We start from the raw sequence: 13,402 nt of genomic DNA, 5'->3' as shown, positions 1-13,402 counted from the left end.
TTACACGTAAAATCAATTTACAGTTCGAGCATTAAAAATTTATACTTCAATGTCCTGGTTTTAATAGAGCTATATTAATAGAGTTTAGTTGAGTCTTAGAGAATTACTTTTACATCGTAATTTTCGAACGCAGAAATTAGACTGCATGATCGATACGATTGAAACGATTCAACGTTCCTGAATATATCTCGACTTATTTTCTGAAATTTGTTCAATAATAGATGTAACGTATGCGAAGGTAACGTCAATATCACGTTATTATATCACGCGTGACCGTCGATGTTTAATAAAACATCTTCTAACTTATTGAAATGATAACAGAATTTCAGGGGGGAAAATAAATAATTTATTTTCGCTTGACGATAATCGCCGAGAACGCACGGTTGCTCTCGAAGTTGCCGATTGCGGAGATAATAGGCAGCACGACACGAGGAAACACGCAGTAACGAAGACACAATCTTGCATGTAATATTTCGGGAATCGTTAACCATTTAGCTTATTATATGCGCAGCGAGTTTTCCATCGTCTCTTTGTCCCTCTTCAACTTTTCTGCCGGCAGCAATGCGAGAGAGGATCGCACTTGGAAATAATTAAGCCCTGAAACGTGCCTTGGCGCGAAGGGGGGACATTGAGAGAATGCCCATTGTTATTCCGAGAAGGAGCCCGATGCTTCTTCCGTTATCGAGGAATTAGAGGGTAACACGAGGAATTAAACAAGGGGATTCGATAGGAAGGCGTAGTAAAATCATTAAAGAAGTGACGTACGGACGAGGACTATCAGGGATTGCGGTAAATGGCCAATTGCCTTATTAAATTCTCATGAAGGAATCGTCGATTTCAACACGTAATCTAGGAATACCTAACTTCATCAGGGAAAGTTAAGCTGTCCAGACGTTTATTATTTGGATAATGCAGTGGAAAAATGGTACGGTTATAATTTACAGTAGAATACAAGCGATGATATTTATATTTATATTTAGTCTACGTTTAATTTTATATTCTGCACATTTATAGGCTTTTTTAATAATTTATTATTTTTAACATTCTTTATTGTTTTAAAGAAATAATACTAAATTTAACAATAAACAATAATAAATTTAAATGTAATGTATAACGTTTTCCCTAGATTAATTATTTTATATAAGAGAATCTATAGAAGAACATACAAGTATCACAGTTTATTATATAATCTGAATATTTTTATAAATTATTGAAATTATACCTAAAAAGTTTAAAATATGTAACATTTTAATAGCATAATTAATTAAATTTAATCCATTTATAAATATATAAAATCTGTACGTTCTTCAATAATAATAATAATAATAATCTATGAGGTTTTATATATTTCAACCGTAATATCGGAAAGAATAATTCACTTTAATACAATTACTATAATATCAACCATAATATCCATTACTATCGATTTTCTCTCTCGTATCTTGATCAGTACGATCAGTATAACAATCAACTGCTTTGTATAATATTTCGCACGATATCAATATAAATATTGCATGATTAAAGCTGGGTTACAATTTTGTTTGCACCATTTATGCGTAAATACATTATTGAGATATTTTCCCGATGTTATATACGACGAGCCATGCGTCACGCGTAAGCGACTACTTCATTTTCTCCGAGTATACTTTGGAGACACGGTTTTTCCGCACAATGAAAGAATCACGCCGGCTGAGATTGTTTTCCAATTTAGGAGATACGATTTATATAATAGCTAGCGATCTCTCGAGATACTTGAGTGTAAACCTCCACGGAATCCCAATAACGCCAAGGGCAAACAGCGAAGTGAAGTGTTGTGTCTACGCTCACTCTCTCTCTCTCTCTCTCTCTCTCTCTCTCTCTCTAGACTCGAAACAGTAACGATATTATAGATACTAAACGATTTTTATATCCACATAGATAACGGGATTCCTTCTCCGAAATCTCGATGTCGTTCACCTCGAACTGCCATAAACTTTTTCGATGATCAGTCAATTGTCACCTTGATTAGAGATGCGTGAGCTTCATTGAAATGTGCGTTGCATTGAAATGCAAATTATAATATATTTGTATAATCTAATATCTCTAAATATAATTCATTCATTTTTTTTACATTTTCCTTTTTTATTAAAATGTAACTTAATTTATTGTATCGCGCGCGCTACATTTTTCAAATATCCTCCATGCTATTTATCATCGTTGCAAAGTTTACTAATAGCGTAATAGAGAGTTACTTTACACCATCGTCACAGAGTTTGCGCTGCAATAAATAAATATCGTAAAATTATTTAATATCCAAGAAAGAAAATACCTTGTAAACTCTTGTTTCAATATTCAAATATACCGATATTTATTATTGCTGTTATTATTTTATCTATAACTAAACGATTGCAATTTTTTTATTGCGGTGCATACACAATTATACTTATTGATGCAATAATTAAAAAATTGATGCTATAATTTCGTTTCATAATATATCAACGATATTATACAGTGGAAGATATATTTTTTTTTTAATTCAAATATGCTAGTGACCGTTGAAGAATTAAAGATGTTTGAAGTTGAAAGTGCCATTTAATCAAGGCATTTTTATTCTTCCCAGCTTTTCGTATTTTCTATTTAAATCATTTTACTTGATAGTTATTATTACTATTTTCATCTTCTTTAAAAAGGATCAAAAAATTTATTTTATAAAATTCTATTTAATTGAAAAAGTCATTAAATATAATTAAGTTAATAAAAATATCTTGGTCATCTCAGAATTATACAATTCATTTTTTTAATCTAACAATAAGATAAACGTATATAAACCTAAACCATTAGAGAGAAGTAGACACTTAATAGTCATTTAGATCATGCATTAACATATAATATCGAATATACATGATACGTGAATTTTAGTAAAGTGCCTTGTACAAGAAGTGTAGCGAGAAACAGAGATCCGTAACATGTATAATATAATTGTACGAGAACGACGAAATGTACTTTACGTGCAAATGTTAATAACATGGCTATTAACAATGCGTACACGATGGCCACAATCACAGTATTGCTTCGCATTGGTTATTAATTAAATTGCTTCAATAAAGTATGAACACTTTCGTCGCGATAAAATAGAAATTTTTATCGCATTCAAATGAATATAGTTTCGAAAAACATTATAATTCAATGGTAAAATATTTTCATCGTATTTAATTGCTTTATAAAATATAAAATCAGGATAATGTGGTCCCGCATTTAGGAAATAACTTTTGTAATAAAATAAAATAGCGTGTTACGTTTACATTATTCGACAATGGATTTCAGCAAAAATCGAAAATTATATTCTTATTTAGTTTGATGTAGAAATGCTTAATACGATTAAGTAATATATTCCGTAATATAATTCCATTGTTTCAAAGTATCGTTCTAATTTCTTACATTTAAGCTTGTTTTAGATGATCTATAATTTGTAACAGTATTTGAAATAGAATCCCATCTACAATTTCATATGCTATTAATACAAGGAGCTTTCGAAATAGTAAAATATGTACATATATAAGATATATATATATATATATATATATATATATATATATATATATATATATATATATATAGATGTAAGTGCATATATAGAATATATAACAGAATATAGAAGAGTATATGGCACATGAAATTATAAATAAAATTCTGCCCTTAATTTCGTCGGGAATTATAAATCTTTTGAAATGAGCTTAAAAAGAAAGTTCATCTTTAAGCTTCTAAGAATAGTTAAGCAAGATGATAATGTAAATCACTAGCAATAATATAATAATTGTTACGATGGGGAAATAGCGAAAATCTTTTTATACAGAAATTAATTTATATAAAAATTTATAATTTTGATATATATCTTTTTTTAATTATCTTATTTAATAAAATGAACATATCAACTTCCGCGAAAACTCAAGCGGTTGAGTTTGAGAAGTCAAACAGATGGATTCTCTTGACATAGAATGACCTCGCTTTAATTTCGAAGTTGTAGAAAGTCACAAAGAGAGTCGCATAAGTTTTGAAATTCTTTCTGCTTTATTTGAAACAAGTTTGGTTGCCAAATTTGCAGAAAGTTTAAACAGCTTGATTTTTGAATTTTTAATGTCGATCTATTTTCTTATGTTTCCTTTATGTTTCTCTTTTTTATTTAAAAGATATATATACATATTGAATAAAAATAAAACGGTATAATTAGACAACATATGAGGATATTAACGGATAAAATTTATTAAAATCTGACAACATACACACATACATATATGTCAAAATTGATTGATTCACAATTCAGTATACATTTATTTTTCGTATACGCGAAATATAATAGAAAAAGAGAAGATGGGTTTAATCGCAGTTCCCCGATGCAAGGGAAAAAGTCCATATTACATTTCCGAAATACACGAAATCTGGTATTCTTTTTACGTTAGGATGAAGGAATGATAGATAGTATCGCAAAACTTCCAGTTAGGTACGTGCAAGTTTGTCTCATACGTGGCGCGGCTTTGGCCACACCGTCGCGCAGGATTGATGAGCTTCGCGGTCGGATATTGTGCCCGAAATAAGAGATACCGAAATTTGTCACTCGGCTTGGATGAAGCCGTTACGTTTACGCGTCGCATGCTTGCACTTCTTCGACGGGCAGCCGGATTAAGAACCCGTCGACGTTTGCATTGTTCATGAGTATAATTCTGGAAATGGTTTGATCGCACTCGGGGACTTCGACCGGTTTATGGGTCGTCGTGGCGGGTATTGATCTCTCGATCTTAGGATAGGATCGTTACGTTTATTTTCAGGAGGAATCTTGATGCTTCTATCAATGGTAATACGCGAACGTGCAAGAATTCAGAACTCATCGTTTTATCCACTATCGTTGCTTCTCTGTACCTCTTCTCTTTCACCCTCTGTTTATCTCTCTTGCCCGCATTCGCGAATCTCTCCATCTGGATTTACATAGATCTCGGGTCAGACTGAAGATTACACATGGGTCGGACTTTAACCGACTTACTGTGAGAGCAAACTAAAAATTCACGATCGGATTGTTCTCGAATGTAGCTTTTTTTTATTACGTACCGTGACGCAAGCGGAATATTTTAAATCGTTACGCGGTTTGTTGATAAAGATTACTTGTGAAAAGAAATATTGAAAATTAGTAAAAGCAAATTACAAATAAAGGCAAAAAAAAAAAAACATTGTGAAAATATATGAGTTCTCATAATAGAGTTGAAATCAATGAAAATAATTTTATTTTGTTCTTATATTTCTCATGAAATTTGATTATCAACATTTGTTATTTTTTTAAACATTTGATTTTTCTGTTTTATATAAATTAACTTTGAGGACAATTTATTTTCCCAAAAACTATATTTCATTTTTATGTTTATGAAATATGTAATCTAGAGAATATTACACACTTACAAACTGTTTTTTTTTTAAAGTTTTCTATTAACAACCATTTTACACAAGACTTTCCAGGAAGTTGTACAGAAAAGTCCTCCAGGGAAAGAAAGTATACTGCAAGTTTAGTTACGCGTATGTATAGAGTGGAATATAACCGTTGTGTAAAGTGGAGATTTAAGTTCAATTAAAAGTGTATTACGGCTATGTGTACCTTAAGCAGTCTCGTCGACTGGCGATGGATTTTATACCTGTTTCTTTCCAGAATAATTAGCTTCGGTTCGATTACTGCGATACTATCGATCCGTAACATATTTGTATGCGTGTGTGTATCTGCGTGCTGATCTTTATTTTCCATTTATTCGATTTACCAGAAATCAGATTAGATGGTTATTTGAGGGCACGGGAGGAAGTGTGCTCATTATTTTTCATTCTAGTTCTTCGTGAACTGGGCTATATTAACACGTGATTTATAACATCAATTTAATCTTTATCGGCTTGCGGTGCACTCGATAGATTACTTTATAAAACACATCATATTGCTGCAGGCATTTTGTCTAACTCAAAGTTTGACGCTCGATCGTATTTTTGTTACAAGAAAATCAACTTCTTATTTTTATTAAGGATTCTACAACTATAGATAAACGTATTTGTACTTCCTTCGTATTACTGAAATAATTTGGCTTGTTAAGTATATTAGCGCATAACCGACAATCCCATTTAAGTTTTTAATCAAGTTGTGTAAATGTATTATTTATTTATAAAAATTAAACTACATAGATGCTGGCGTACAGTTAAAAAATGGGATTTTGTATTGCAATTTGTTGGGTTGTGGAAACTACTGCATTCATTTATTTTTTCTTTAATAACTTAACTTTATAAATTTTTAATTCTATAAATTTTTGATCCTAAGCAATGATCTTTGTTAAACAGAAAACTATATCATAAATTTTTAGAAAATAATTTTACAAACAAATTAAATATATAAGGACTATGTTATAAATTGGAGCGTACAGGAAGAAACTTATATAGACTTTCATTTAGAAAATAGATGCATCCTAATGCTGAAGTTAAAAACTTATTTACACACTTCCATTAGTGTAGACGAGAAATTTGATTACTTAAAAGTAAATAGCGCGTCTGTGTGCATTAAATATCCGCCGCCGCTTTTATACAGCTCTTTTGAATGTAGAGATCTTAAGAATATACCGGGAAATCGACATTCGGGAATCTTAAAATCTTGATTTAGCAACTTCTTTTATGGCATAATTCATAGAAAGATCGTAGATATTAATGAATATATAACAATTTCCTTGCACATGCAGACATATAAATCCTTTTTTCTGGGGAAGTATTGTAGTTTAAAGGAAAAAAAAATCATATATATGTCAAATGAATACTGTTCACAATTGTTGCGATTATCACGCAATTTGTTCTATGTAAAATTATCATATTCATCTATTACAGTGGCAATTACGTTCATCTATTCGAGGAATAAGATTAAGAGGTCACTTAACCGTATGGTTATATTTCTAAATGTGTAACAATGACTAACGATGCAAGGGAGAGTGATATTCATTGCACTGATGGACGTGCGCAAAGTACGTGGTCTGTTAACCGAGTATATAACTTGTTGAAAGTCATGCATCGAGCAAGCGCTGTAATAATCGATAAATCTTATTCATCTGTTGACGACGGGAAATTTATATAACAATTTATTTATATAAACTTTGATATAATTATTAAATCTTTTTATATCGACGAAAAAAATATGATAACTCCAATTGGCAAAGAAAATTGTGAAATTCCATTTGAAGACATGTAAGTATTTATGGAATTATATGATGTGACGACTGATGATATAACAACTGAAATTTCCGCGTTTCAGCGTTTTACATATAGATTTTAATAACGTAGCTATTTGTTAGTATATTTGTTTGAGGTTATCAAATTTGTATAGGACATCAGAATTTCAAATAAGATTACACATTCCGAAATGGTAGCTTCAATATGGCATACCGAGCGCAAAAGATACAGCCGGATTTGCTTGAGAATTGCTTTTCGAGAAGGTCCAAGTCTGTATATAACAATATAAAAGCGTTAAATTGATAAAAATACTGCACATGCGAACAATTAATAATTTGTTATAAAAAAATTTGGATTTTGAAATGTTTTTAGAGAGTTAGATGCTGATAGAATCAAGCATTTCACACAAAATTGAATATGCAAATATAGCTTGGAACAACATCGATTCACTATTAGATGAGAAATACTTAAGTACATATTAAATTCCGAACTCTAGCAACACGATGATGCGCCATACTATAAACTATCGTTAACTTACTTCGTATCATCACGCGTAGTTTCGTAAGTATACTACTATTTCGTCTTGAAAATTTTCTTTGAAGCAGTAATTGGCTTGCTTGTTAATGGCCTCTTAGAAGTTTCTAAGTTTGATGAGCAGACTGTCTATAAAAAGTTGATCTTAATGAAAGGAATTTTGTTACATATTGTACAAATAATCCTATCACTCTCGCAATAGCGCTTATTTCATTACCGCGTAATGAATCTCACCGCAACTTAACTTAATAAGCTCAATAATGAGATATAAAAATCGATGAACGGTTTATGTCATATAATGGTCATTAATCATTTTTAACTCTTCTTACAGATTTTTTTGTAAATGTTTTTTAAAAATCAGCTTTTATCTTTTTGTATATATATGTATATATATATATATAATTTATAGTCTGAGAATATATGCATTATAAAGTAATGTAAATTATTTTTATGTCATTCTTTATAAATATTTTTTTTACAAAAAAAGCCTAAATTTTTTATAAATTGATGGTCTACAAATATTCAACGCTTTATAAAAAGGCTAAGTCTTTTTGTTGTAAACCATCAATTTATAAAAAATTTAGGCTTTTTATATATATACACACACACACACACACACACACACACACACACACACACACACACACATATATATATATATATGTGTGTGTGTATGTGTGGGAGAGGGGGATGTATATGTGATCAAAATATTATTAAACATCATTATATTGGCGAAATTATTTTTTGTCGGAATTTAATTAAAGATAAATTTATTTGTTCATTTGCATTTTGAATCTTTGAAATGATTATACTTTGTAAGAACGATCGCTTACTTAAGTCGAGTCTTTCAAGCTGACATATAATAAAAATGTCGCACTGATTTTATCGCTCGGCAACGATAAATGCATATGATAATTTTTAGTATTTTTTTTTTAAATCGTGAATACAAGAACAGCGTAGAATTATAAAGCGCCAGGCTTAATCCTAGCTTGACCCGCTTACCTTAACTCGCGCCATTCACCGCTGAGTTTCTCGAGTACTTTGCAAACTTTGGCGCGCACGTGGGTGGGCTATAAGTATAAGCACTAGTAAGTAAGTAAGTAAGTAAGTAAGTATGTATGTGTACCGGGCTGGTTAACATAGAGTTCGTTCGCGCGATGGCGTGATACTTAAGGACGTTCCGTGTTACAGATTTACCCAGGTTCGGCAAACCGTTGAACAACCTTACAGTCTCGGTGGGTCGCGAAGCCATTTTCACATGCATCGTCGAGGCTCTCGGACCATACAAGGTGAGAAACAACATTATAACCACTATTATATTCCCATGCACGGTTGCAGTTACATATATATCGTACCGTGCTGCTGCTGCTGCAATTATACGTTGCGTTGCGCGCATTAACGTCTCTTGATACGATAGACTCTGGCATTGATAAGAGATATGGGACTTCTCTTTGTATACATTTTCTCAGACGATGAAATTGCGGAGCGATATTGTCTATTGAAATAATTTCTATTTATCTGAATTGAGATGAAGATTTAATAAGATCTTGATAAGGGAGGTTATTTATCATTTTAGTTTCATAATGGCTTAGAATTTTTTATTTAAAACGGACACAAAAATTAACATTTTTTAAATTTTAATTCTCAATAATTTTTGATAGAAATTTAATACATAATATAAACGATTCTTATTTTTTTTTTGTGTAGCTAACGCCGTATATATATATATATAGATACAAGATGAGAGAAAATTACACAAGATAGTTAAACTTTGCATCAAGTGTATTATGGAAATATGAATCTTTATCTCTAAATTATGAAATTATGTAAAAAATGTTATTATTCCGATAATATATAGATACGCTGTAATTCGCGATTTAGAAAATTGGCGCAAAGATGACTCGAGAATAGTGGAATGATGTCATTACCGAACTAGGTTCGCAAAGTTCTACAGGGACGATGGAGAGCTAACGAACGGTACAAATAAATTCGTAGCGAGGGATTGGGCTAGGATCACAGTGCATATCTGCGCAACTCCATTTAAGTAGAAATAAAATCCCGCGGGGTGTGAGTTCAGCAGTTTGTTAAGCGGCTCCAGTCCTCCCTCGATCGCCGTCTTCCAGCCGATCGTTTCCCTGTCGTTCGTCTATCTTTCTTCTCTCGTTTTCTCCTTATTTTCCATCCTCCTCTTGATGGAGGTCTCGGGCGCTCCTCTTGGATGAAATACCCTTTTCAATTCTCTCTTTTACTTTTTTCTTTCTCTTTCTCTCTCTCTCTCTCGCTCTCTTTTACCAAGACCTGCGCTTAAACCGCGGGTATAGGAGTTATAGTTTTATAGATAGCGTCGCTTCCGCGAAATGTTTTGGCGATAAAAATGCGCGAGATTATTTTATGGCGCCGCGAAAATATGTATGTATGTATGTGTGTGTGTGTGCGGGCAAGCTCCGTTTTCAAACGGAATCGATGCATTATCCTTATGCGGTTGGTTCAACGGCACCTCTGCGGAAATGAAAACGGCGAGTCACGCGCCTGCCGTCGCGATACCCGCGAAAAGCGTTCGGCGCAAATAATAAAAAGCGCGTGTACCATTTTGCTCGCAGCCGGGATACAAAGGGGCATGCTTTCGATAATCGATGCCGACGGCCACCGCGAGAATTAACGCTTTTTTTTAGCGTAACTCGTTTTAGCACATGGCAGCCGCACACGGTGCAGCTATAACCGATATCGTATGATTGTTTCTCTACGCCGACAGTGCCGCACAATTCTCTCGTTAATAATAAATCATTAATTTCTTTTAATAGCGCATACGATTAAATAAAACGCGAGTTTATAGTTTTATCGTTTTGTTAGAGAAAGAGTGAAGGAAAGAGAAAGAGAAGTATACATTCAAATGATAAGGATGCGAAGAGAGCTTACGTTAGCGCTGACATCAAGTAAGTTTATTTATATTTCAAGTTGCTGCATGAGTAATGGTAGATTTTATGTATAGTGACTTGTGAGAGACGAAAGGAATACCTAAGTTATTCTCTGGTGCTTTGAAATAATAAAGTGTCTTATTACAACTTGCGCAAGGTGTTACCGTGTTGTATAGTACACGATGAAGGCACTAATTTTGCTAATTAATAACAAACATGTCATTTATATGTTATATTCTGTTCTCTTCCAATTTCAGCAATCGTTTGCATTGATTTGCATCTTTAATATCAAGTTAATAAAGAAGTATATTTAAGAGTTAAAGAGATATAGATATAATTATAGTTTCTTATTTTTTAGATACATTTTTCAAGAGATAGATATAAGACTTATAAATAATTAAAATATTTAATAATCCGATGTTATAAATATGTTTGGATAAGACAAAAAGTAATATATCTAATTATATTAATAATGTAATAAGTATTATTTTTTCAGAAAGCAGAGTCAGAATGTCATAAGAGGTTTATAAATTATAGAGAATTAAATTCAGTTATTTTTCGCGAAAATCAACTAATACATTTTTGTTCGATTCTCTTATCACAGAATAGGGATCATTCAATGCAGTTATAATATTTTCATCTCTACCATTCTTTATGAAGTGCGGAAATAAGCTGCGTGCTTCAGGTATAAAACGATTTATGTATTATCCCGACTCTGCGGCAAATTTTAAAATTTCATTAAAGGGCCGAAATTGCTTTCTGCGGAAGTGGAAGCAGTAAGGAAAGGAGGTACCCCAGCGAAGTATTTTTACGGCCCTAAACCCAATTAAAGCTGAGTCCTTGAAATTCGGTGGGTTTCGTAGAGATTAGTGCTCGCGGAGAATTTTTCTCCTTTGAAATAATCATAACTTTCAACATATTATATCAACGTGTATTTTTGCTTTTGTAACGCGGAATCGCATAATACAAATTATACCATACATTTATGCGATGTAAAATGTTATATTTATTTACGAAAACATTTTTAGAGAGAGAATTTGTTTGTGTTTACGGAACAGATTTTTATAATTTATTTTAGCTTCCACATAAAAAAATACTGAGATATATAATTAAATATTACATATATATTGTATTACAAATATAATATTACATAAACTTTGATAAATACCTGCATGTGTTGGCGAATTTGCTTAAAAACATACATAATATATTTTTACAAATGAAAAAAAATATGATGATTTTTTTCCATTTTATATTATTTCTATTTTTTAATAAATATTTACTTTTTGCTATTTTCTGTAATTATTCGGTTATGTATAATTTTTATTTCACACGATTTGTATCTATTGGTTACCTCATGTTTGTATTTATTGGTAAAACGTCCATATGTTATATCGCGAGTGTTTGCAACTGCCCCATCAGATTACGAGTTTGATCTCGCAAGAGGCAACCGAGGCTGCCAAAATAGTTACACACCGTCATGTGACATCTATTACTATGCTTCGAGCGAAAGATAATGTCATTTTCCGAACATAACTTGTTTTCCTTCAAAAATGAGTATTATAGAAATAAGCGGAATATATGTCACTATAACCCTAAAGTCACATTAGAAATCGATATATGAAATTAAAGATTTAATAAAGAAGATATACGTAATACATTGTATATATATAACAAGCTGAAAAGATTTATATTTGTTAAAATAAAGAAGGAGTTAAGTTTTATAATTCCAGGAAATTTTAAAATTTTTATACATTGCAAAATATCGGATCTTAAAGTTTTCCAAGGATTTCAACTCAGAAATAATATACGTTATGTAATATCCACGTTTTTGTTTTCCATTACGATAAGGTGTCGAATTTGGCGCGACCTTATACGGGTTGTCTCACACCAAGTAATGCAACGCTTACGACTAATATTCTCTCGAGGGAGCAAACTCTCGAAATCATTACGGTCTGTTGCAAAGGCATTGTGTACTTCCTCGCCGTAACATTCGCAAATTGCGTATCTACCGGAAGCACGGTAGCATGGAATATTCCACAATCCCTTGACGATCCTTCATTACCCAACAGTCCTTACCGGCACAACGCACGATTTCCCGCGCACATCTGACGTCGGCTTTAATGTGACGGACTTTGGATCAAGATGCTTAACGTTGTTTGGAGAATGCCGGCATATTCCAAGTCTCGCAGTCAATAGCTAGAGCGGTCACTGACGCGAGCACGATTGAGGGAGAGAAGCTCTGCGATTGTTCGTGCAAACAAACCGCAGTATTAATTATTCGCGATACCGGCGTGCACGGTTGCATCGAACGGGACAACAGACAGCCGGATATCCCGCTGAAGAAGCTCGTATCTCGGGAGTTACGATCTGGTCGACGATAATTTTCTGGATTTCGGGAGAGAGGATACGTGAGCCAGCTGAGATTTCTCCTCGCGAAAGTAACAACATGTCAATGGCCAGGTTCGCCACTTTTATTTCGCCGGTCTTCTTTTCTCGTCTCTCTTGCCACCTTGCGTTACCACTGACACAAAAATTCTACGTGCTCTTCTTTGCACTTTGCGTTATCTCAATGAAGAGGTCACGATCTACTTTTTCTGCAGCACGTTTAAGACGCTAAGCAAATGACGTACTAATTCGCCCTAAATGTGATTGTGCAAGATAAAATGTACGCCATATAACCAATGTATATGGTAGTCGACGAATGTTCCATGGCAAGTTAAATCAACATGAAAACGAAGATA

At 32.7% G+C, this 13,402-nt stretch overlaps 1 protein-coding gene across 2 annotated transcripts in view; it reads left to right on the top strand.

The window, feature by feature from the left end:
• LOC138935459 (neurotrimin) overlaps window positions 1-13,402 on the top strand; it is a 76,492-nt gene that overhangs the window by 21,346 nt on the left and 41,744 nt on the right. For both annotated transcript variants that reach the window (XM_070300043.1, XM_070300041.1), the window contains exon 2: window positions 8,935-9,032. In XM_070300043.1, coding sequence (XP_070156144.1) covers window positions 8,935-9,032 — 98 coding nt within the window. The remainder of the gene's footprint in view (window positions 1-8,934; window positions 9,033-13,402) is intronic.

The sequence above is a fragment of the Polyergus mexicanus genome, unplaced genomic scaffold (genome assembly GCF_030449975.1).
Source record: "Polyergus mexicanus isolate NDT 795.1 unplaced genomic scaffold, iyPolMexi1.0 SCAF_8, whole genome shotgun sequence".
Classification (NCBI taxonomy): domain Eukaryota; kingdom Metazoa; phylum Arthropoda; class Insecta; order Hymenoptera; family Formicidae; genus Polyergus; species Polyergus mexicanus.
The sequence above is the reverse complement of the archived record's forward strand: the minus strand, read 5'-3'. Positions and strand labels throughout refer to the sequence as shown.